Source organism: Cuculus canorus, chromosome 4, assembly GCF_017976375.1.
Source record: "Cuculus canorus isolate bCucCan1 chromosome 4, bCucCan1.pri, whole genome shotgun sequence".
Classification (NCBI taxonomy): domain Eukaryota; kingdom Metazoa; phylum Chordata; class Aves; order Cuculiformes; family Cuculidae; genus Cuculus; species Cuculus canorus.
The window spans coordinates 31665148-31686933 of NC_071404.1; the positions used below are offsets into that span (position 1 = coordinate 31665148).

A 21786-nucleotide genomic window follows, 5' to 3' on the forward strand; every position below is an offset into this window, starting at 1 on the left:
TTCAATGAATATTCACCAATTCTGTTGTTAAACATATTGATGAGCCTTGCATTTATTTATCAGATCTTATAATTACTTTGAGGCTTCTGTAATCTTTCTCTCAATAGCAGTTATCCTTAGTCTATCAAAATTATCGCCCCCTTACTCCTCTCCTGCTCCCTAAAATAGAATAAGCTTATCAAAGATTTTTTTTTTTCTTACTTTATCTTTGTTTGCTTAGTTAACTCTTGTCTTAGGTCATCTTTGTAAATGAGTTTGTAATGTTAAATTGACGAAAGAATAGATAGGAACTGTTCTTTGCTTTTTGGTCAGTTGCTGCTTCACTCTTCAGGGGGTTTCCTTCCACTAGGAAAGTATGGCTGCTCTAGCTTAGACTATTGGACTATGTTAAAAAATTAAAATGGAAATATATCCTATCTTTTAAGTAAAGTTATTTTCACTTTCTGTCTGGATCTATTGAGTAGCTAACTTTGCTAGTTCATTATCATGGCAAATGGTATAGCATTTGTGGCTGCATGGTAGAAAGTGCAGTATTGCAGACCTTCTCAATTACAAAGGCAAACTTTTTCTAAGGAAGCTGATTCTTAAGATTCCTCAGGTTATAAAATAAGTTTTCTGATGTGTGGGGTTTTTTTTTTCCCTCCACTGATTTTAAAAATTACATTGAATAGGAGATGAAAGTGGAGTGCTGGAAGATGATGTGGTTAACCAACTTGCTAATAATGGACTTAACGAATGAAGATTTCAAAAGTAGAATATTAAAATATAAGTTAAGTTGACTTAGCTGTAGTGTGTCTTTTAAGCTAGCTGCTAACCAAGACAAGGAAAGAAGCTGTAGAAATTTTATTCACATACAATGGAAGTGTTATTTAAAGACAATGTAGCCTTTTACTTCAGTAATTGTTCCTCCTTTGTAGAATTATTTTAAATACAGAATAGCATTTGCTACCTCAGAATGTTTCTGAGATGATGAGGGGTGGGAAAATATGTACTAGGATATATAATGTGTTTGCGTAGTTCCTGCAGTGCTTTCTAGAAGCCCACTATTGAATGTGGACTAAGCTGACTTGGTCTGAGCTGCTACAGCTTCTGTTATGTTCTTACAGTGATGGGCTTGGGATTTAGGACTGCAAAATATACCTGAGTGCATTTACGTAATCTGGAACAGTGATGTCTCTTCTTCAGGGAAAGTGCTTTGCAGCATTATACTTCTAATTGTTTTGGAAGCAAATCTCTAGGGTAGATCTGTGGAAGGTCAACTTTTATGGTCATATTCCCTTTCTCCTTTTCTATTTGTCGTAACTGTACATGAACAAACTCCTTAAAACCAGCCTCAAAAAACCAAACTGCCAAATACTTTTTTCCTTTCCCTTTCTTCCGTATCTTTAAACACCCTATATTTCAAAAATCTGAGTATTCTTTTTGTTTTCCTGAATTTTAGGTGGAGAATAATCAGTGGGCTGTATTGGGTTTGTTACAGAATTGAAAATTATATTTCTTGTCTCATTTAGGTCTTGAAATTGGAATTTTCCTCTTTAGCAAAAGGTGAATCTAGTGTTTTTGTGGAAAATCTGCAGTTGTTTTTAAACCTGGTAACTTCAGACTTCACAGATGTAAGAGCTATTGTTGTTGTATAGTGAGAATAGCAATGATATTTTACCTGTCATTTCTCTTCTATGATATTTGTAACTTGGAGTCTTAATCCCATGAGTACTTGGGTTTATAGCTGAAACATGAAAATGACTGGGAATGTTAAGGAAGAAATGCAACCTATGTGATAGGTAGTTAGATGTTTCAGTGACTTTGGTGATGATAGGTTTTCACACTCTAAAGATTGATTTTGCCTGCAATTTTTTTATTACAGTCTTTGGAATTCTTAGTTGGTGCATACACTAATTTGTGCATAGTTAGATACTTATTTCAGAAACTATCTGATTGGCCTTTCACAAGATTGAAGGTGTTTATTGCTAATCACCACCACATCTTTCCTCTGCCATTAGTCTTCTAATTTCTTACTACTCAGTTGCTGTGAAGAGGCAGATGAGAAATTTAATTCTATTTATTTTGTTTCCCAGTGTGCTAATCAGCAAAGTAACCGTTCTTATTAGTACTAAAGGTGCTGATAAGGAATAGATACTTCAGAATCCTCTCAGCATTACCAAAAAGGCAAATGCATGTCATCGCTTATGTGGGGTTTTTGCTTGGATTTTCTTGGGTGTATTCATACACAGATTTTTTTTTCAATTTAATGCTTTATGTGACCTCTATATTGATTCAGCTGGTCTTTCTAGGCTTGTCTGGAGCAATTGTTCATTAAGAATTCTGCTGATTTGTTGATTTAGTTAAGGGTCACTGGGCTTCTTCTACAATTCTTTTGTTATATACCCTCATTTTAACTGTCTGTTATAAAGTAACAAAATAGGGTGAAGTACTGTTACTGTTCCTTGATGAAAGAATCTAAAAAGAAATACTCATTATTCTTAAGGAGATTCTGTCCAAATTACAACAGTGTGTTTGATTGAGCTCTTATTGTTTTCGTGTTCAAGCAGTTAGCTTTCTGATTACCAAACAGTGCCTAAGTGATCTTATAGCAATTTAATTTCTGCCCTTTTATTCCTCTCCATTACAGTGTGTTTTCACTCATTTATAGAACAAAAGGACTTCTAATTTGTATTGTATTTACTATGCATTTTAAATTTTAAATGGTTGTTGAATTAATTTCTTCTTAGCATTCTTTCGTTTAACAGGGTGTGCTCCTTCCCCATCTCAGTTTTCTTTTATAATCTAATTCACTGTAAAGTCTTGGTACTTTTTCCATAGCTAGCAGCTCATAAGCTTCTTTTTAAATAAAGGCTTATTTTCATTGTAGCAGTTTAGTCATCTGCTCTGTACTTTCAGTGATTTGAAAATACAGCATTTGTATTCTAGCCTGGTGTTTGAAATAAGTTAGAAGATTGAAGATGAGGAAGAAAGTTCCTTTTTAACATTGACCATGGTTTACTTGGTTGCTGGGAAATTTGTCAGTGGTAGTACAGTTCTTGAGGGCTTTGAGGGATTAGTCTCTATGAGGTGATTCCACAGTGAAGAGAGCTCAACTCTCAGTGGCTTTGTAAAATGTCTCTCTAGAATCTTTGTTTGCAGAGAGGAAAAAGACATATGCCATTTGCCAAGAACAAGCCTTACGAGGAGCGGCTGAGAGAGCTGGGGTTGTTTAGCCTGGAGAAGAGGAGGCTGAGGGGAGAGCTTATTACTCTCTACAACTATCTGAAAGGAGGTTGTGGAGAGGAGGGAGCTGGCCTCTTCTCCCAAGTGTCAGAGGACAGGACAAGGGGGAATGGCCTGAAGCTCCGCTAGGGGAGGTTCAGGCTGGATATCAGGAAAAAATTTTTCACGGAAAGAGTCATTGGGCACTGGAACAGGCTGCCCAGGGAGGTGGTCGAGTCGCCTTCCCTGGAGGTGTTTAAGGAACGGGTGGATGAAGTGCTTAGGGACATGGTTTAAGGGAGTGTTAGGAATGGTTGGACTCGATGATCCAGTGGGTCCTTTCCAACCTGGTGAGTCTATGATTCTGTGATTTGAGTTTTTAAAATTTTTGGAGAGAAAAGTCCAGCAATACCCTGATCTTTTGTTGGGTTTTTTTTTTTGATTTTTTTGCCCCCTTTCAAATTGTGATTTGTTGCCAACATTACACCAAAGGCAAAACAACTTCAAAATTGTGTGATTTACCACTGTGTGGTTTTACCATCATCATTGCTGTATCAACTTTCAACATAAGATCTTGCCGTTCCACAAATATGCAAAAGAATGTGCAGGTAAGGAGGAATGGAGCTGGGAAAGACGAGTGGCAGTCTGCTGCTTTAACAGTGCTGTGTGCATGCCAGTAGGGAAGAAAGGTTTCCAGTAATGTAGATTTTTTTAATTACTTAATCATGAAATAAGAAACAAATATTCTCAGCATTCACTTTGAACAAAAGAGCAATTTTGTTGGTGTCTATGCTTGTTCAAGTCGTCTTTCATGAAGATGTTACTTGCTCTATAGAGTAGAATTTGCTTTACAGTCATGAAGAACAAAAAATAGAGTGGAACTACTGTTCAGTAAAGTGATGTCTTGTCACACACATCCTTTAAATATCATGCTTTCTACCTCATGTTCTGAAATTGAAAATGCTCTGAGGAAGGACAGAGAGAACTGGGACTATTTTGTCCTAGAGAAGAGAAAGCTCAAAAGGGATCTTACCGATGTATATAAAAATCTGAAGGGTTAAGTTTAAGGGAGACAGAGCCAAACTCTTTTCATTTGTGCCTGGTGACAGGACCAGAGGCAATAGGCACAAACTGAAACACAGGACACTCCATCTGAGCTTCAAGGAACACCTCTTCAGCGTGAAGATGACCGACCACTGGCAGCGGTTGCGTGGAGAGGTTGTGGAGTTGTTCTCTCCTTGGAAAACGCAAAAGCTCATTGGACATGGTCCTGGGTGAATGGTTCTAGGTAGCCCTGTTAGGGTAGAAGGGCTGGACTAGATGGTCTCCAGAGCTGCCTTCCAAGTTCAACCATTCTGTGATCCTGTGAGATTGCTCTAGAGCTGTAAACTGAACCTACAACCAGACTAGATAGGGAATGCCAACTGTTTTCTTCATGTTCAGGCTTGAAGTCAGTGCCTGTATTGTATCTCAGATAAAGAACAAATTCAAGTTAACATTGATTTTTATATTCTTCCAATGCCTCTCTTATGGATAGAGGAAATATTACAGAACAAATTATTCTGAAGAGGTTTTGTTTTAGTTTTTTTTAAAGATAATACTGTGTAAGTTATTTGTATTTCTCGAGGGGAGCATCTCCTCATAATATGTGAAGTACATGAGCTATCTGCTCTGAAGTGTACAAAACTATTTAATATATGAGCAGCCTGGATTACTGTGTTCTTATTTAGTGCTGTTTGGAGAAATGTCCAACTTATGTTCACAAATAGTGCTGGAGAGTAATCAAACAGGAATAATTCAAGAAAGACCAACCTGACTTTCAGGTTTTCAAAAGACATTTTGGACTCTTGCGTTAGAAAACAACAGAAAAAATTAAATTTTAGGGAATAAAAGGAGAAATGGCTTTTGTCTTTCTGTACTATTGAGCCTTTGCTTTTAGTAGAGAAATGACATTTCTTCAAATTATCTAAATAGTTTAAAGGATGCTGCCTGCTGATTTTGGGAAATACTAAAGAACTGAGGGGAAAAGAATGTCATCAAAAGTTAAAAAATAAGCACAATGTTGATGATGTGTCCAAGAAGTTGATATTTGTAGCTAGGGAGCGGTACACAAAGTACATAATAGTTCTTGAATGGCTTTAGGTAGTTAATTCATAATTCTCCACTGTAAATTCAGCTAAGCTGCTGGATGCTGTGAGGCAAGTATTGCAGCAGGCTGAACTTAAAAAGATATCTTGGGGGATGTGTGGAAGAATTTCTGTAACTCAGAATGGCAATATAAATAACAATTAGTTTAAAAGACTGTCTTAGCTCAGTTTAGTCTCACTTAAAACTCAGAAATATTTGAAAGTGGCAGGCTTAATGAGCATATCTATTTCACACATGACTAGACATAACCGGTACCTGTAAGGTGTGTTCCTGGATTTAGAAAGAGTTTTTATTTGTAAAGTAATAATTATGCATAGTATTAACTTGAAGTATCTGCTTAAAAATCGTAAGCTTAGCACTCTAAAAGATATGGTCATATCCAGATGCCAGGAATCTGAAAGTTCTCAATTCTGAAAAGAAATTAGTCATTCAGAATTAAGAGGTCAGTCATCTTATTGAGTTGAAATATTGTGCAAAATTATGTTAGTTTATCCTTTTTTTGCATAACTTTTAATATTTTGCAAAGGATTTTTTTCCCATATTTTAATCAAGAACTTTTGGAATATTTTTGCTAGGTCACCCTGAATTGTTTTCCACTGACAATAAATGGAAATTTTTAAGCCTTTCTGTATAACAAGTACCCTTGGAATCATACTGGTTGTCCTATATTATGGTCTCCTAAGACTAATATCCTTTCAGTGTATAGGTGACCTAAACAAAATGTACTTTGAGGTTTAGCTCATGCTTTTGTTGTAGTATCTTTTCTCTAATTCACCCTTTTGATATTTCTTATTATGTTTTTAATTGCTTCCATGCTTGTGACAAAAAAAAAAAATAAAGTAAAATAAAACAGTAGGGAAAAAGCCTGTAATTGAATAAGACATCTTATCTAGACTTATTTATAAACTCTTAAATGGTTTGACGTCTGTTTATTTAATGCAGTGCAGTAGGGATTCACTTTCCTGAAGTAAACTATGTGTTTGTTTACAGTACTAGTCCTACTCTGTAATTTGTATTGTTGACTTTGCAGATTTTATTTAAATTACATTAACTTTATGAGTACTTACATTCATGAAAAAATAAAGTTTTTGACAAATTGCCAAAATGATTGATTTCCTGGATTTTGAAAGAAATGATTAATTTCGGATTGTACTCCATGAAAATCCTAGAATCATAGAATAGTTTGGGTTGGAAGGGGCCTTAAAGCTAGTCCTAACTTCCCTGCGATGGGCACTAGGGTGCATCCCACTAAGACCCATTAAGGATGTGTTTTAAATCAAATGTACAAAATACATCCATTATGCAGGGTACTTTCTATCTTGCGTTTCCTACAGTAAATAAAAATATTGATGGTATTACTTTCTTGTATAATGATCAGAAAATGGCAGCTCTGTGTAATAGGAAATCAACCAGATTTTTCTTAGATCGAGCAACTTGTGGGCTTAAATGAAAAAACGTCATTACTGTTAGCACTCTGCTCATTTATTTACTCAGCCTTAAAAGGACATTTTTAGGCTTAATATTAAGAAATGCAGGCTATTTTGCCTAAAGATGAACGTCAGTGTCTGATTCCAAGAAGCAAATCCTCAGTCACGGCTAAATGACTTCAGGTCAATGGAGCATAGTATCAAGTCAGTCATACTTTGCCAGCTTACAGGGCTTCTCAGTAATGTTCAGGCAATGGCTTTTTGTAAATAAGTAAATAAATAAATGGAAAAGGAAAAAAAAAGATTCCTAACAGATTTCTTTATATATTAGTGGTTTAGTAATATTTGCATTAAGTTATGCTCTTATTTTTATTTATGTTTGTTTATATTAGAAAACAGCTATTGAAAGCTTGTGGAAAGCTGCAGAAGAGAGGACAGAGAAGGAAACGTTTGTAGCACTGATACAGCCATTCTCATTAGAAGAATTAGTTTATGATCTTAGGACTTATAGAACAGATTTTACTGTGCCTCCAGAGTTTGATGCAAATGTTGCTAATTTCTGCTACAGGAAAGTATGTTGCTCACTGGAACAGCCAGATGCTTTATCCTGAAGTTCTCAGTTAGACGTAGAGTTTCTTGTGTTGTGAATCAAGAAATTACATTTAACAAAGTTTTAAAATTTGACATGACCTGTGGGTTTTATTTCTGATATTAAACAAGTTCAAAATACAGATTATTTTTTTTTGAATAAAGCTACTGATGCTGTGTGTTTTTGAAGACGAATGAACTTTGCTAAAAGTGAAATATGTTTTATTTTTTTGCCAGATTCTAGAATAACCTAGGGAGTATTGTAGAGAAGAGTGAAGATGTAGACAGATCAAAGAAATTACTCTTCTTTAGCACCTTTGAGTTCGTGAGCCACGAGAGGTATTGTTTAGAAGGCTTGTGCAGGAGAGTAGTCATCTATTTTCTCCCTTTTTAGTGCATAGGGAATTATATAAGTACATAAAACTACCTAGCTATATGCCAGGATTGTTTGTCAAGGTTTATGAATGATAAAACTTTTTTTGATCTGTTCAAGGATACTGATATATTGGTAGTGTAAATTCCATTTATATGCATGCATCAGGTAAAAGAGGGAAAACACAGGAATAAACGACTAAGGGACAGCTTGGGAAGGAGGGGTGGAGGCATTGCCCTCTGTCTCAGGAAAAGGATAGAATGTGAAGAGCTGTCATTAAAAAGTAGCCATGAACTGGTTGAAAGCTTGTGGGTCAGAATAAAAGAAAGAGGAACCAACGTGAGCCTTGTGGTTGGTGTATACTACAGGCCACCTGATCAAGGTGAGACAACTGATGAACCCTTCTTCTTCCAGCTACAGGAGGCTTCATGCTCACAAGCTCTCATCCTACTCGGGGACCTCAACCACCCTGACATATGCTAGAAAAGTAGCACGGCAAGCTGTAGGCAATCCAGGAGACTCCTGGAGTGCATTGAAGACAATTTCTTAGTCCAGCTAATAGAGACCCCCACCAGAGGGGATGCAATACTGGACCTGATGGTCACTAATACAAGCGAACACATCAGTGACATCAGGATTGGAGGCAGCCTGGGCTGCAGTGATCATGCACTGATGGAGTTCAAGGTCCTGAGGGATATGGCACAGGCGAGGAATATAGTCAGGACACTAAATTTCAGGAAAGCAGACTTTCAGCTCTTCAAGGAATTACTCGATAGGACCCTCTGGGACATGGTCCTTGTAGACAGGGGAGCAGAACAGAGCTGGCAAATATTTAAGGATGCTTTCAATAACATGGCAAGAGTGCTCAGTCCCTATATGTAGGAAATTAGGCGGGAAAGGGGAGAGACTGGTGTGACTGAGTTGAGACCTACTGGTTAAACTGAAGAGCAAGAGGGAACTGCATAGTTACTGCAAGGAGGGACAGGTAACCTGGAACGTGTATAGGGACGCTGCCCCGTTGTGTAGGGATGAGGTCAGGAAGGCCAAGGCGCAGCTGGAGCTGAACTTGGCAAGGGAAGTGAAGACCAAGAAGAAGGGCCTCTACAGGTACGTCAGTCAGAAGAGGAAGGTTAAAGACAACGTACCCCCACTAAAGGTTGAAAATGGTGATCTGGTATCAACAGATGAAGAGATGCTGAGACACTCAACAACCTTTTTGCCTCAGTCTTCACCAACAACTGCTCTCCTCACCCTTCCTGGATCATGGGACAACAAGAAGGGGACCAGGGGGCGTAGCCTCCTACTGTAGGGGAGGGTCAGGTTTGTGACCACCTCTGGAACCTGAACATATGTAAGTCTATGGGACCTGATGAGATACATTCCAGAGTCCTGAGGGAACTGGTAGATGTGCTTGCCAAGCAACTCTCCATGATTTTTGAAATGTCATAGCAGTCAAGAGAAGTCCTGAGTAACTAGAAGGAGGGTAACATTGTGCCCATTTTTAAAAAGGGTAAAAAAGATGACCTGGGGAACTGTCGGCCTGTGAGCCTCACCTCTGTGCCTGGGAAGATCATGGAACACATCATCCTAGAAGCTATGCTAAAGCACATGGAGGCAATAGAGCTGTTTAATGGCAGCCAGCATGGCTTCGCCAGGGGCAAGTCCTGTATGACCAACTTAGCGGCTTTCTATGATGAGGTGACGGCAGCAGTGGACTCGGGTAATCCAACAGATGTGACCTATCTGGACTTCTGTAAAGCCTTTGACATCATCCCCCAAAACATTCTTCTCTCTAAATTGGAGAGATATGGATTTGATGGGTGGGTGTTTTGGTGGATAAGAAGCTGGTTGGATGGTCATATTCAGAGTAGTGGTCAACGGCTCCGTGTCCAGATGGAAATCTGTGACAAGTGGTGTCCCTCAGGGGTCTGTACTGGGACCATTGCTGTTTAATATCTTCATCAGTGATATTGACAGCGAGATGGAGTGCACCCTCAGCAAGTTTACAGATGACACCAAGTTGAGTGGTGCAGTTGCCGAAGTGGAAGGATGGGATGTCATCCAGAGGGACCTGGAAAAGTGGGCATTTAAGTGAACAAAGCAGAGTGTCCATCAGAGGTGATCATTTAGTCTACATTAGCTGGTTTTGGCAAGTTACATGTAAGGGAAGTGTAGAAGTCAAGCCACCTATTTTTTTTTATTTGTAACATCATGATTTAAGAAATACTCGACAAAATCTCTAGTTAATTTATCTCCAGTAGAAACTTAATATAAAATAATTAATTAGAACCCCCTTGCTTTGTTTCTTTCACTACAGAAACTGGGGGATTTGAGCTATTGAACTGAATTTGGATTTTTCATCAGGAATGGGGAGTGTCTTGCTAAAAACCAGTGTCTCAGCCTTACTAGTAGTCAACAGTAGATTGAGTCCCTGCATAATATTTTTGAGGACTTTTCCTAGTACCGGTATTTCATCTTACATATTTTGACTCTGCCTTTCTAGACCTGAGGTCTTCCATGTTCACATGTTTGGTAGTATTCAGGAGGCACCCTCGTGCATCAGAAAGAGCTGAAACCTCCTCTGAAATCTGAAAGAAATGATTGGTAGGGCCAATGTGTTTTGAATGAAGGCAAAGTAAATTAAAGGAGAACTCAAAAAGAAATGTAATTAAAAATAGTTTTTCGGTGATGTAAACCCATTGGAAATATGTTTATATGATAAAGGCAGTCTGATAAAACTTTTGTGAGAACCAAGCAGAAACATCCCTCTGCGATATTCCAGCTACTTTGCTATGATGATATCCTAGATCAACAAATCTGAATCAAGAAGTATTTAAATTTTAAATAATTTTTTTGTTTAAAAAATAAGAGGTTTGTTTTGAAAATGTCATTGGCATGCTTTGGGTAGACAGAGCAAACAGCATTTAGGAAAATCTGGATGGTGTTTCATTTCATTCTGTCCATTGTTTCCCCCTCATACCCCAAGAGAGATGGTTTTCTTTGGGCCAAAAGAAGTTTAGAAAATCTGGCCAAGGAAGATTAGCAGTCAAGTGAAGCAAAATGTGTGTATACAGGGTGGTTGTTATTGTTGTTTATGCTTTGTCTTGTTGGCTCTGTGTCTTGGGAGAGTGAATAAATAAAGCTGTGTTTTGAGCAGCTAATCTGCTACTCACAGAGTACGAAAGGGAAAGCTTGTAGATGCCAAGCTCTATTGGGCTAAAAAGCAGAGAGGAGATATGGAGGATCACTGGGAAGCAGTCACTAATAGAGAATTGTTTCAGGTGCAGATGCCAGAAGCTGGGCCTGCCAGTGTCTTCTGTTTCATAACTTGTCACACTTTGCCTACGTTTTTGACAGGTGGCGTAGTTTTTTCATCTCGTCACTTGAAACTGTGATCTATAGTAGGTGAACTTTAACTTTGTTGTTTTGCTTTGTTCTTGGTGCAGTGATATGCACAACTGCAAATGGAAAAATCTTTTACTTGACATAGGGGCAAAAGCAAAGCTATTTAGATTTGCTGTCTCAAGCAGCTTATTTCAGTAGGGACTGCTCATCTGCTTAAAGTGATTAAGGCCAAAATAGCAATGACTCTAGCCCTACTCCAGCAACAAAAATAGTTTTCATAGGTGATTTCTTTGTGGAGAAATTCCTGTCCTAAATAAAGAACATATTTCCTTGTTGCATCAGAGAATTTCTAGACTCAGGATTTTCTCAGTTATGTTTTTAGTGATTATTTAGTTTTGAGAAAATGATGTTATGCTGTATATTTTTTCACTTGTTACAAAACAGTGTAGGAACTGCAAGTACTATTAATTCTGTTTGTTTTACAGCTATTAAGTGTTCATGTTGTTTCCACACATAGATCATACATATACTTTTATTCTGCTTGGGGCTACAGCTAGTGAAAACAAATGATACCTGGCGGTCTCTTCACCCATTGATTTAAATGTTCTCTATGCTTATGTCAGCAGACTGTTATGCGTTGACACTTTTGTAGTTATTTGCACCAATAAAACTTAAATTTTCTTGGTAAAGTAAGAACTTGCCTTCTCAGATTGATGCTTCTGGGTTTTTTTTCAGTGTTTCAACTAAAACAGTCCCCTTGAGTTATCAGTGTAAAGCTAGTAAATGCTCAGAGGAATATAGTAAATCATATAATAATAAAAGGTTTGGGTTGGAAGACAATTCAACGATATCCAGTTCCAAACCCTCTGACATGGGCAGGAGTACTAGACCAGGTTGCTCAAGGCCATGTTTAACCTGGCCTTGAACATTTCTAGAAATGGGACTTCCACAGCATCTCTGGGCAGTCTGTTCCAGTGCCTCAACACCCATAAGGTGAAGAACTTCTTCCTTGTATCTAAAATAAATTTACCTTCTTTTAGTTTAAAACCATTACTCCTTGGCCTATCACTACATGCCTTTGTAAAAAGTTACTCTCTAGCTTTCTTGCAGACCCTCTTTAAGTAGTAGAAGGCTGCTGTAAGGTCTTCCTGGGCCTTCTTCAGGCTGAATAACCCCAACTCTCTCAGCCTGTCTTCATAGGAGAGGTGCTCCAGCCCTCTGATGATCTTTGTGGCCCTCCTCTGGACTAGCTCCAGCAGGACTATGTCCTTTTTATGTTGGGAGCCCAGGAATTGAATGCATTACGCCAGGTGAAGTCTCAGGAGAGCAGAGCAGAGGACAGAGTCATCTCCCTCGACCTGCTAATCACACTTCCTCTGATGCAGCCCAGGATACAGTAGTGGTAAATGGCTCCATGTCCAGATGGAGATCCATGACAAGTGGTGTCCCTCAGGGGTCCGTACTGGGACCAGTGCTGTTTAATATCTTCATCAATGATATAGGCAGTGAGATCAAGTGCACCCTCAGCGGATGATGCCAAGCTGTGTGGTGCAGTTGCCAAAGTGAAAGGATGGGTTGTCATCCAGAAGTACCTGGACAAGTTGGAGAAGTGGCCCTGTGGTTGGGGCAGTCTGTGATTTCCACACAGGATGGGGGATAACATGATTGAGAGCAGCCCTGCAGATAAGGCCTTGGGGGTGCTGGTGCATGAGAAGCTCTACATGAGCTGACAATGTGTGCCTGCAGCACAGAATGCCAACCATATTCTGGGCTGCATGAAAAGAATCATGGCCAGCAGGTCAAGAGAGTTGATTCTGCCCCTTTATTCTGCTCTTGTGAGACCCACCTAGAGTATTGTGTCTAGTTCTGGAATCTTCAATATAAGAAGGATATGGAACTGCTGGAATGGGTGCAGAGAAGGGCTACAAAGATGATCAGAGGGCTGGAGCATCTCCCATATGGGGGCAGGCTGAGAGAGTTGTGGCTGTTCAGCCTGGAGAAGACTCCGGGGACGCCTTATTGTGGCCTCCCAGTACTTGAGGGGGGTGTACAAGAAAGCGGGGGGGGGGGGGGGGGGGGGGCTTTTTACGAAGGCATGCAGTGATAGTATGAAGGGGAATGGCTGTAAATTGGAGAGGGGAAGATTTAGGCTGGACATGAGGAAGAAATTCATCATGATCTGGGAATGAATTACTGGAACAGCTTGCCCAGGGAAGTTGTGTATGTCCCCTCTCTGGAAGTGTTCAAGGCCAGGTTGAATGGGACCTTGAGCAGACTGATCTAATGAGAGGTGTCTCTCCCCATGGCAGTGGGGTCGGAACTAGAAGATGATCCTTCCCAACCCAAACCATTCTATGATTCTACGCCAGTTTTTCTTCCTTTATCTACCAACACTGTAACCCTGTTACAGAAGGCAACCAAATTTGTCAGTCAAATTTGCCCTTAGTTGAAGCCATGTTGGCTGTCACCAGTCACCTCCTTATTTTCCTGTCCCTCACCAAATTTTCCAAGAGAATCTGCTCCATAATCTTGCTTGGCTCAGTCTGAGGCTGACCAGTGTGTAGTTCCCTGGGTCTTCTTTTTTTCTCTTTAAGCACTGGGGTTATGTTTCCCCTTCTCCAGTCAGTAGGAACTTCACTAGACTGCCGCAACTTTTCTAATATGATGGATAGTGGCTTAGCAAATTCATCTGCCGATTCCCTCAGGACCCATGGATGCATCTCATGAAATCCCATGACTTGTGCACCTTCATGTTCCTTAGATGGTTTTGCACCACTGTTCTCCTACAGTGGATGGTTCTTCGATCTTCCAGTCCCCACCTTTACCTTCTGTGCCTTGGGCACTGTGCCTAGAGCACTTAATGGTGAAGACTAAGGCAAAAAAGTTGTTAAGTATCTCAGTCTTCTCCATATCCTGAGTAAACAGATTTCCTTTTTCCCTCCAGAGGGGGCTCCTATTCTCCCTAGTCTTGCCTTTATCACTGATTTACCTATAGCAGCTATTTTGTTGGCCTTGATGTCCTCGGCCAGATTTAATTCTGTCTGGGATTTAGTTTTCTTAATGGTTTAGAATCATAGAATCACCAGGTTGGAAAAGAACTCTTGGATCATCGAGTCCAACCATTCCTGTCTGCCACTAAACAATGTCCCCGAGCACCTCGTCTACTCATCTTTTAAATACCTCCAGGGATGGGGACTCAACCACCTCCCTGGGGAGGCTTAGCCCCATCCTGGCCAATTTCAGAAGTGAAAACTGAGCAGTTGGCTCCCAATTCTCTCCCCCTCCTCCCAGAAGAAAGGGCAAAGGAAAACGAGAAGCAAAAAACCCTCCCTTCTTGTAGGTTGGAAACTAACACTTTGCTAACCTGGTTAATCAGGCAATTTCCTTCTACTCCCAGGCTACCTGTCATTTCTTCCACCCTATGTAGGCTTCCTTTTTGTAGCTGGGTTGATTCAGGAGTTCCTTGTTCATCCATACAAGCCTCCTGTTGTTTTTGCATGACTTGGTTGGGGTGTGTAGCTCTGAGCTCAGAGGGAGTGATCCTTGAATATTAACCAGCTTTCTTGGGCACCTCTCACCTCTTCCCTCGCTATTCTATTAAACAGATCCCTGAAGAGACCAAAGTCTGCCCTCTTGAAGTCCAGCATAGCAGGTTTGCTGTGTGCCCTCCCTACTGCCATAATAAAAGTGTTTAAACAAATATAGGGTCATTACAAATACAGGGTTAAAAGAAATATAGGAGTAGGAAGGAGCAGAAGATTAGCTGCCTAGAACAAAAATGAAATAGTGTCTCTTGTTGTCTGGATGTAGGTAACAACTGTTGGTATGTCACCGTCATCACAAGCTATATTTTGTCCAGCGGGTCTGATTTAGGAATCCTTTCCTATTTCGAGATTTTCTCTGGTGTAAAAGTTTCCCCAGGGAGTGGAAAGAGGCAAGTTAATACAATTTTTGCAAATGTCTATAATCGTAAGTGGGATTGACAGTTTTATGTATGGCTCATATAGTTGGATGGTAACTGATAACAGAAAAATACCATAGGATATGTTCACTTTCAGTACCTTCATGGCAAGAATAATTAGGAATAGATCACTGCCTTTTCTAACTGTTCTGGGTATTAATAGATCATTATTTTTATTGCTTTTCCATTAGGGTGTAGGAAAAATACTGCCTTTTGTTTCTAAATATTTTCTGACAATTTTGCTTCACTTTTCAACATTCTTTTATACAGGAGAAAATTTTTGACTGGAGGCAGAGCTCATATTCACACATTTATTGAACAATCTGGTTTTCGTTTTATACTTTTTTTATCTTACGATTTTTATTTTTTAAATATAAAATATTTTTTAAATAAAACTATCAAGGTTACATTCTAAATAATGAAATCTTTATACTCCTGCTGTACTAGCTTGACTACCTAGCGTAGTTTAGTTACTAGCTTTTTATCTAGAAAAAAAAATCAAAAACACCAACCCAAAAGATACAAGTGGTTGAGCACATTAGGGTGAACTTCATAGTATTTCACAAGAGCTTTGTGAAGGTGATGTTATACATGGCTGAAACTGAAGGAAACAAGTCAATTGTTTATTGGCAACAAGCTTCCAAGTAAGACTTTGAATGAGACTAGTCTGAGTAAGATTTCCAATATCACTGCTTATTTTGTAGAAACAAATTATATAGTAGTACTAGAGTTGCTTTTCCTCACTAGTTTTTTTAACGTCACTTCATGATTCTGCTTGATACTTTTAATGATACTTCATAGATTTCTATTTCTTTCTTCTAAATAAGGCCTGTTCTGAAAAGTCTGGTTTTCTGTACCAAGTAGAGTATTATGCATCCTTCCTCTGTTAATTTAAAATTTATATCTTTTTATCAGTTCTTTTTTTTTTTTTTGCTTTAGTTATTAAAGCTCTTAGAAATATGAATACACATCCTTTTTAGTTCTTTATGTTTTATTGTGCATTGCCAACTGTGGAGTGCCTCGTGCGAAACTAGTGAATCTTTAGAAGTGAACAGAAAGATTTAATATAGGCACTACTAATCCAAAGAAAATTTACAAATTAGTAGACTTCATTTTTATCTAATCTCCTTTATGTGTCTTTTTCAAGAAAGACCTTGCATAGTGTATTTTTGAAACAAAACTACCAGAAACGTGTCTTTTAGCTGACAAAAAAATGTAGTATTAATTGATTCATTTGTATTCTTATGATAAAGAGAGTTTTAATCTCTCCTTCACGTTTGTGATTACAAATCTCAGCTAAATTCTGAGACTGGGAATGAAAACCTAAGAGATTTCTTTAAAGGTTTGATAGGGTCAGACTAATGTGACTATCTCAAAACTGTTCATGATTTATGCTATTTGAAGCTTCTTTTGGGCTCAAAACATCTGATGACCAGCTGTGTGCTATAAAGAGCTCTAAGGGGTATCTTCTACTAATTTTTAAGGTGGAAGATCTGACAGACAAAATACAGTTTTCCTTTATCCTTGACGTTCATTCTTTCCTTTCCCTCATATATCTGTCTCTGCTTTTATTTATAGCCTTACTGATTTGCTAATTTTTCTATTTCATGCTGTTTTTTAACAAGTCCTGAAAAAGCCAGCTTGTCTCCTTGCTTGTTTTTTCTGCACAGTGTTTTGTGTTTTATTCTTGCCTTTCCCATCATCATGTTCTCTTTTCTCAGAGTGTCCCCATTTTGATATGTTTTGTTAAGCTAGTTTATTCTTCCACTTCCACAGCAGATCCTCATCAGTTTGTATACCCTTTCACTACCTCCTGTGTATTTTATCAGAGGTGTTATATCTTCCAGTTTTCTGAACTTAGTTTCTGTTTTGTTTGGTGCCCCTTCTTTTCTGTTTCTGTTTCTGTTTCTGTTTCTGTTTCTGTTTCTGTTTCTGTTTCTGTTTCTGTTTCTGTTTCTGTTTCTGTTTCTGTTTCTGTTTGTCTGTGCTTCTGTCCTTACCAGCTTCTCTCACCACTCAGCTTCTGTGCAAGTCCTAATGGTTAAATGTTCTCCACTTTTTTTTTTTTTTAACTTGTATTTGATATAGGCAGCTTCCACAGTGTCCTTCAGCAGGAAACTGAAGACTTAAAACAAGATGGATTGTTGCGTTGATCCCCATACCCTGTAGATGTAGTCAATCCACTGAGCATGGGCAGTGCAACCTCACTGAAACTGGATAACTTGGGAGACCACAAAGTCTCTGATAAGCAAGCTTATCCAGCTTACTTGATTGAAAAAGAAAATCTAAATAGATTTTTCATGGGAATAGTTATATAAATGTATTTAACTTGCAGGCCATCTTCTAATATGTCTAATAGCCTGCTTTTAAGTCATTCATGTGCTGGAATACTTTCATACAAAAGGAAAGCATCATACAATTTCTTATACACTTGTAGTTCAGCCAAAATATTTTGCGGATCTCAATCTTGATTGCAACTAAAAACATTGATCTTGTAAGGGAATGTGTCTAAATGGGTTTATAAGTCAGTACGCTTATGTCTGTAGTAAAATATAAAACTTATGTTAATTTAAATTCAATATGATATATATTTGTAAGGAAATTTTGAGTGTAAAAGCTTTTTTCTCTCTCTTTGTAGCTAAATTTTTCTTTCATCTTAATATTTGAACGATTGACAGTATCCTGATATGATTTTTACTAACTAGAATAAATGTAACATAATGTTGCATTTTCTAAAACTTTAAATTTTTAATGAAAGCTAAATGATTGCTGTACTGATATCTTTTATTTGGACAGTCTGCCTTACTCCTTTGTCTTTGGTATCAATCTGTTAGATTTCATTTTATGTATCCTTTCTATTTAAAATTACATTAACTTCTTTTTTAAATATTTTAAAACTACTCATCTATGTAGAAGACAAAGTTGTGCTGTAAGCTATTTAGAGGTGCCCCCAACCTCCTGTTTTAGTCCATGGTAGCTCTGAGGATGCAGACACAGAATACAGATGTGAAGTGCTTGAAGTTTAAACTTAAACATTCCTCATCCTTGTCCTCAATTACAGAATCTTTTGGCTGAGAAGGTGGAACAGCTGATGGAGTGGAGCTCAAGACGCTCAGTCATTCGCATGAATGGAGACAAATTCCGAAGATTTGTGAAGGCTCCACCTCGTAACTACTCTGTGATAGTGATGTTCACTGCTCTCCAGCCACAGCGACAGTGCTCTGTTTGCAGGTAATTTATACCTTAGTGGTCTTTTTCATCTTCCTTACCACAGTTTTCAAGTGAACGTTTTAATCAGTGTGCAATATACTGAGTAGGATTCTTCTCAGCATGCGATTGATGCTTACTATTTAACAGATTCATGTGTTTGTTACAGTACCTTTTCAACTGCTTTTTAATCTATATGTGAAATTTCAGAAGTCTTCCTGGTTCCGGGTTTTAAGAAATTGCATTTGACTGAAATGTACACAACTGAGGTAGACTTTCTCTTTAAGAAAACTGCTTTATTATCAGTTGACCATGATCTTTCCAAAGACGTTTTGTGACAAAGTGATTCATTACCTCTTGATAATATGACACTTTGCTGATTTCATCAGTTAAGAGATGTCCGAGGCTCTGACATAGATGTGAGTTGCCCTGTGATTTTCACAGTTTTGTGCAGTTCTTAGAATGCAAGCCTTTTCCCACAAGGACATGCTTACCCTGGAATACTGTCTTGTACTGCACTTTGACATGTTCTGTTGGCTTATTTTTAGGATACTTGTTAGAGTGTGTTATTCTAAGTTATTCTAAAGTGTTGTAGGTCTTCTGAGGTATTCTGAGTCCAAGATCTTTCTGTGATAGTTCCTAGTTCAATAAGTTAATACAAAAATGAGTAATGATAGACATGGAAATAGGGCCCAGGGACTGAAAGGTAGTCATGTACTTAATTACATTACTAGATCAGTAACTAAGGTAATAAAACCTACTTCAGCTAAAATCTCTGTTAGAAATTATTGTGTTTAGTAACAGATGGGATTATTGTGCAGGTAGTTATAAACAGTATTTAAGTAGCCATCAAAATACTCTGTAGAACTATGAAATACATAAGCTGTATATGAAGAAATACTATATCTTGGGTTTAAATAGGTTCACTTTAAACAATGCACTAAGTTGGAGTTTTAAACTTAGCAGCTTATTAGATTTCTTGAGTGTCAGAATGTGACATTTACAATAGAAACTTTTACTCGTGTACCTGTAATCATGTATGAGTTTTATTAGAATTTTTTAATAGATTAATTTTTTGTCATTGAAGTCAATTAGTCAATTTTGAGGGACAGTATATAGATTGCATTCCCACAAGTTCACCCTCCACACCTGAATTGCAAAGGTGAAGGACTAGGTATAGCAGCTTTCCAATGTTCTCAAGTCAAACAGTTTTTTTCTGTAAAACTTCCAGCACTTGATTATAAACTTCATCCTGTGATATGCCAGGCTAGCCATTTATATATGAAGCAAAAGAAAATCTTCAAACATAAAATAAAGGAAAAAATGTTATGTACTACTTCCAGGTGGGTTTGTTTAAATAAATGTGAACTTGTGATCCACTTTTTTGTGTGAGATAAAAGGTATAAAACCATTGTCAGGAAAATTGACATTTTCAAGTCAATGGCTAATTAATGAACAGAAGTGCTGAAAGGAGATACGGGACTGAAATGCATGCATTACTTTATTGTTGGCTCTTCACTGGACACTTTGCCTAAAGGAAAAATAGATTTTTGCTGTAATCTCTAATGCTTGGTGAGGATGCTTTTGTCCAAGATTTAAGTTAACTGTTATTCATAAAATATTTTAGAACATTTACATACAAGAGAAATCCATGTCATATTTCAAATACAAAAAAGCACCTAGACTGAAATATTTCACTTTGAATAACTTTGTCACAAGAATTAGTACTTTCCCTGCAGCTCCCCTCCACCACCACACCGACACTCCCCACCCCCCCAAAAAAAATAGACCCTTGTCAGTTTATGCATCACAGGATTACCTAAAAAAATTATGGTTTTATCTTTTCTTTGGTGGCTAGATATCACATTTCAGTATTTTATCTCTTCTAAATGTCCACTTTGTAAATGACAGGGACACATTAATTTCAAAATGGGGAAAAACATATGTTTGTGCACTGCTGTTGCATAAAGCTGTGTCAAACTCTAAGCATGAAAAACACAACATTATACAAAACCAACAGGATGGGGAGCACTGGTAGGAAATGTGGTCCTCTTCTGGAGAGGAGCAGTGAAAGCTGCTCATCATGAGAGCAGACCATTGCAGATTTGCCCACTTAAGGCCAGAAGAGATCGTGTGTTCCCTATCTTGTTAAAATAAACTGTGTTCTTTGGGTGTCTGATTTTGCATTTGGATGTGGTGCTGCAAAAAGCCAGACTCAGTAATCAATGCCAATTTGATTATTAAATAAGGTATCCTTTGATGCGATGTCGGGCATGCAGGGGACCGCTCCACCTAATGTGTGTGCAACTTCCAGTACAATTCGCAAAGGCTACATACAGTCAAAGCGTATATATATATATTCATCACTTTTTCTGGAACAGGCGTGTTTATTATAATCAGTTCCTGGAATTTATTTACATAAGTTTCCTCCCCTTGACACCCGCACTTTGCCCTCTGGGGGTCCTTGTCAGGGGTCTCTGGATGAAGATCATAGGTCTTCCACAGATGAACTTTTTAAATCTTCTTGCATATGCACTTAGACTCTTTGGGCACCTCTTCAAGGTTGCATCTGGTCCTAGCTGGTGGTTCTTTCTGTTATCATTGTGCTAGTCCTTGTTATGTGTCTTAATTAGATGCAGTCACATTTTTTCCGATTCTTTCTAACTGCAGCCTTGTTAAAATTCCTTATGTAAGCGTAAGTATCCAAGCACAAGCTAGTTAAAAGTTATTATTCAAGCTAATCCTATATTTTAGTTCTAAAATCACAAAAACTATACATAATATTCAAACATGTAATAGGTTAGTAGCTTTTAACAAATAATCTCTTCCTTCAGATGTATATAGAATATTGTTAAAATGAGCCCCTGCTTACAGTAAAATTAGGGTGACTTTTCTGCCTAGTGTTTTGGATAATAGAGCCACCAAAGATGGAGAGGTGGTTTCTCAGATTTGGGAAGTTAGTGTCACTTTTGGCATTCTTCAATGTTAATGCAAAGTCAATTTGGTGATCTAAGTTCTCTACCAGACTAAGGATTATCGTGCCTGTCCATTGCTGAAAAGTGCTGTAGTTTGGCTGCTATCTGAAGGTATGAAGGAAGGATTCCCTCCACTGCAGCAATGGGAGAAGTTCCATGTTTTGGATAATATTTGGTTGAGATTACTTTAGCCAAGACTTAAAATGCTTGGAGTCATGATATTTAAACATTTTTAAGAGGTCATACCTATCCATATAGCAAGGACCTACATATTTGGGACACTGACTAAATTTGTCTCAGAGAATCCAAGGCTTTTCTGTGCACAGCAAGGATGACATTGTAACATCAATCATGTAAATCACTTATCAGTTAATAAATTGAATGTATATGGAAATACTACTAACTTACACATACAAAGAAGTCCCTGCAGATGTGTGGATTAAACTTTTGTATGTAAAAAAATATTCTTTCAGTCAAAGAAGCTGATCTTTTTTTCAGTAGAACCAAAGCATATTGTGTGTTTTGTGGATATTCTCTAGCAAAACTTACTTAACATAA

At 38.0% G+C, this 21786-nt stretch overlaps 1 protein-coding gene across 2 annotated transcripts in view; it reads left to right on the forward strand.

The window, feature by feature from the left end:
- TUSC3 (tumor suppressor candidate 3) overlaps positions 1 to 21786 on the forward strand; it is a 138518-nt gene that overhangs the window by 39750 nt on the left and 76982 nt on the right. For both annotated transcript variants that reach the window (XM_054066098.1, XM_054066100.1), the window contains exon 2: positions 18108 to 18277. In XM_054066098.1, coding sequence (XP_053922073.1) covers positions 18108 to 18277 — 170 coding nt within the window. The remainder of the gene's footprint in view (positions 1 to 18107; positions 18278 to 21786) is intronic.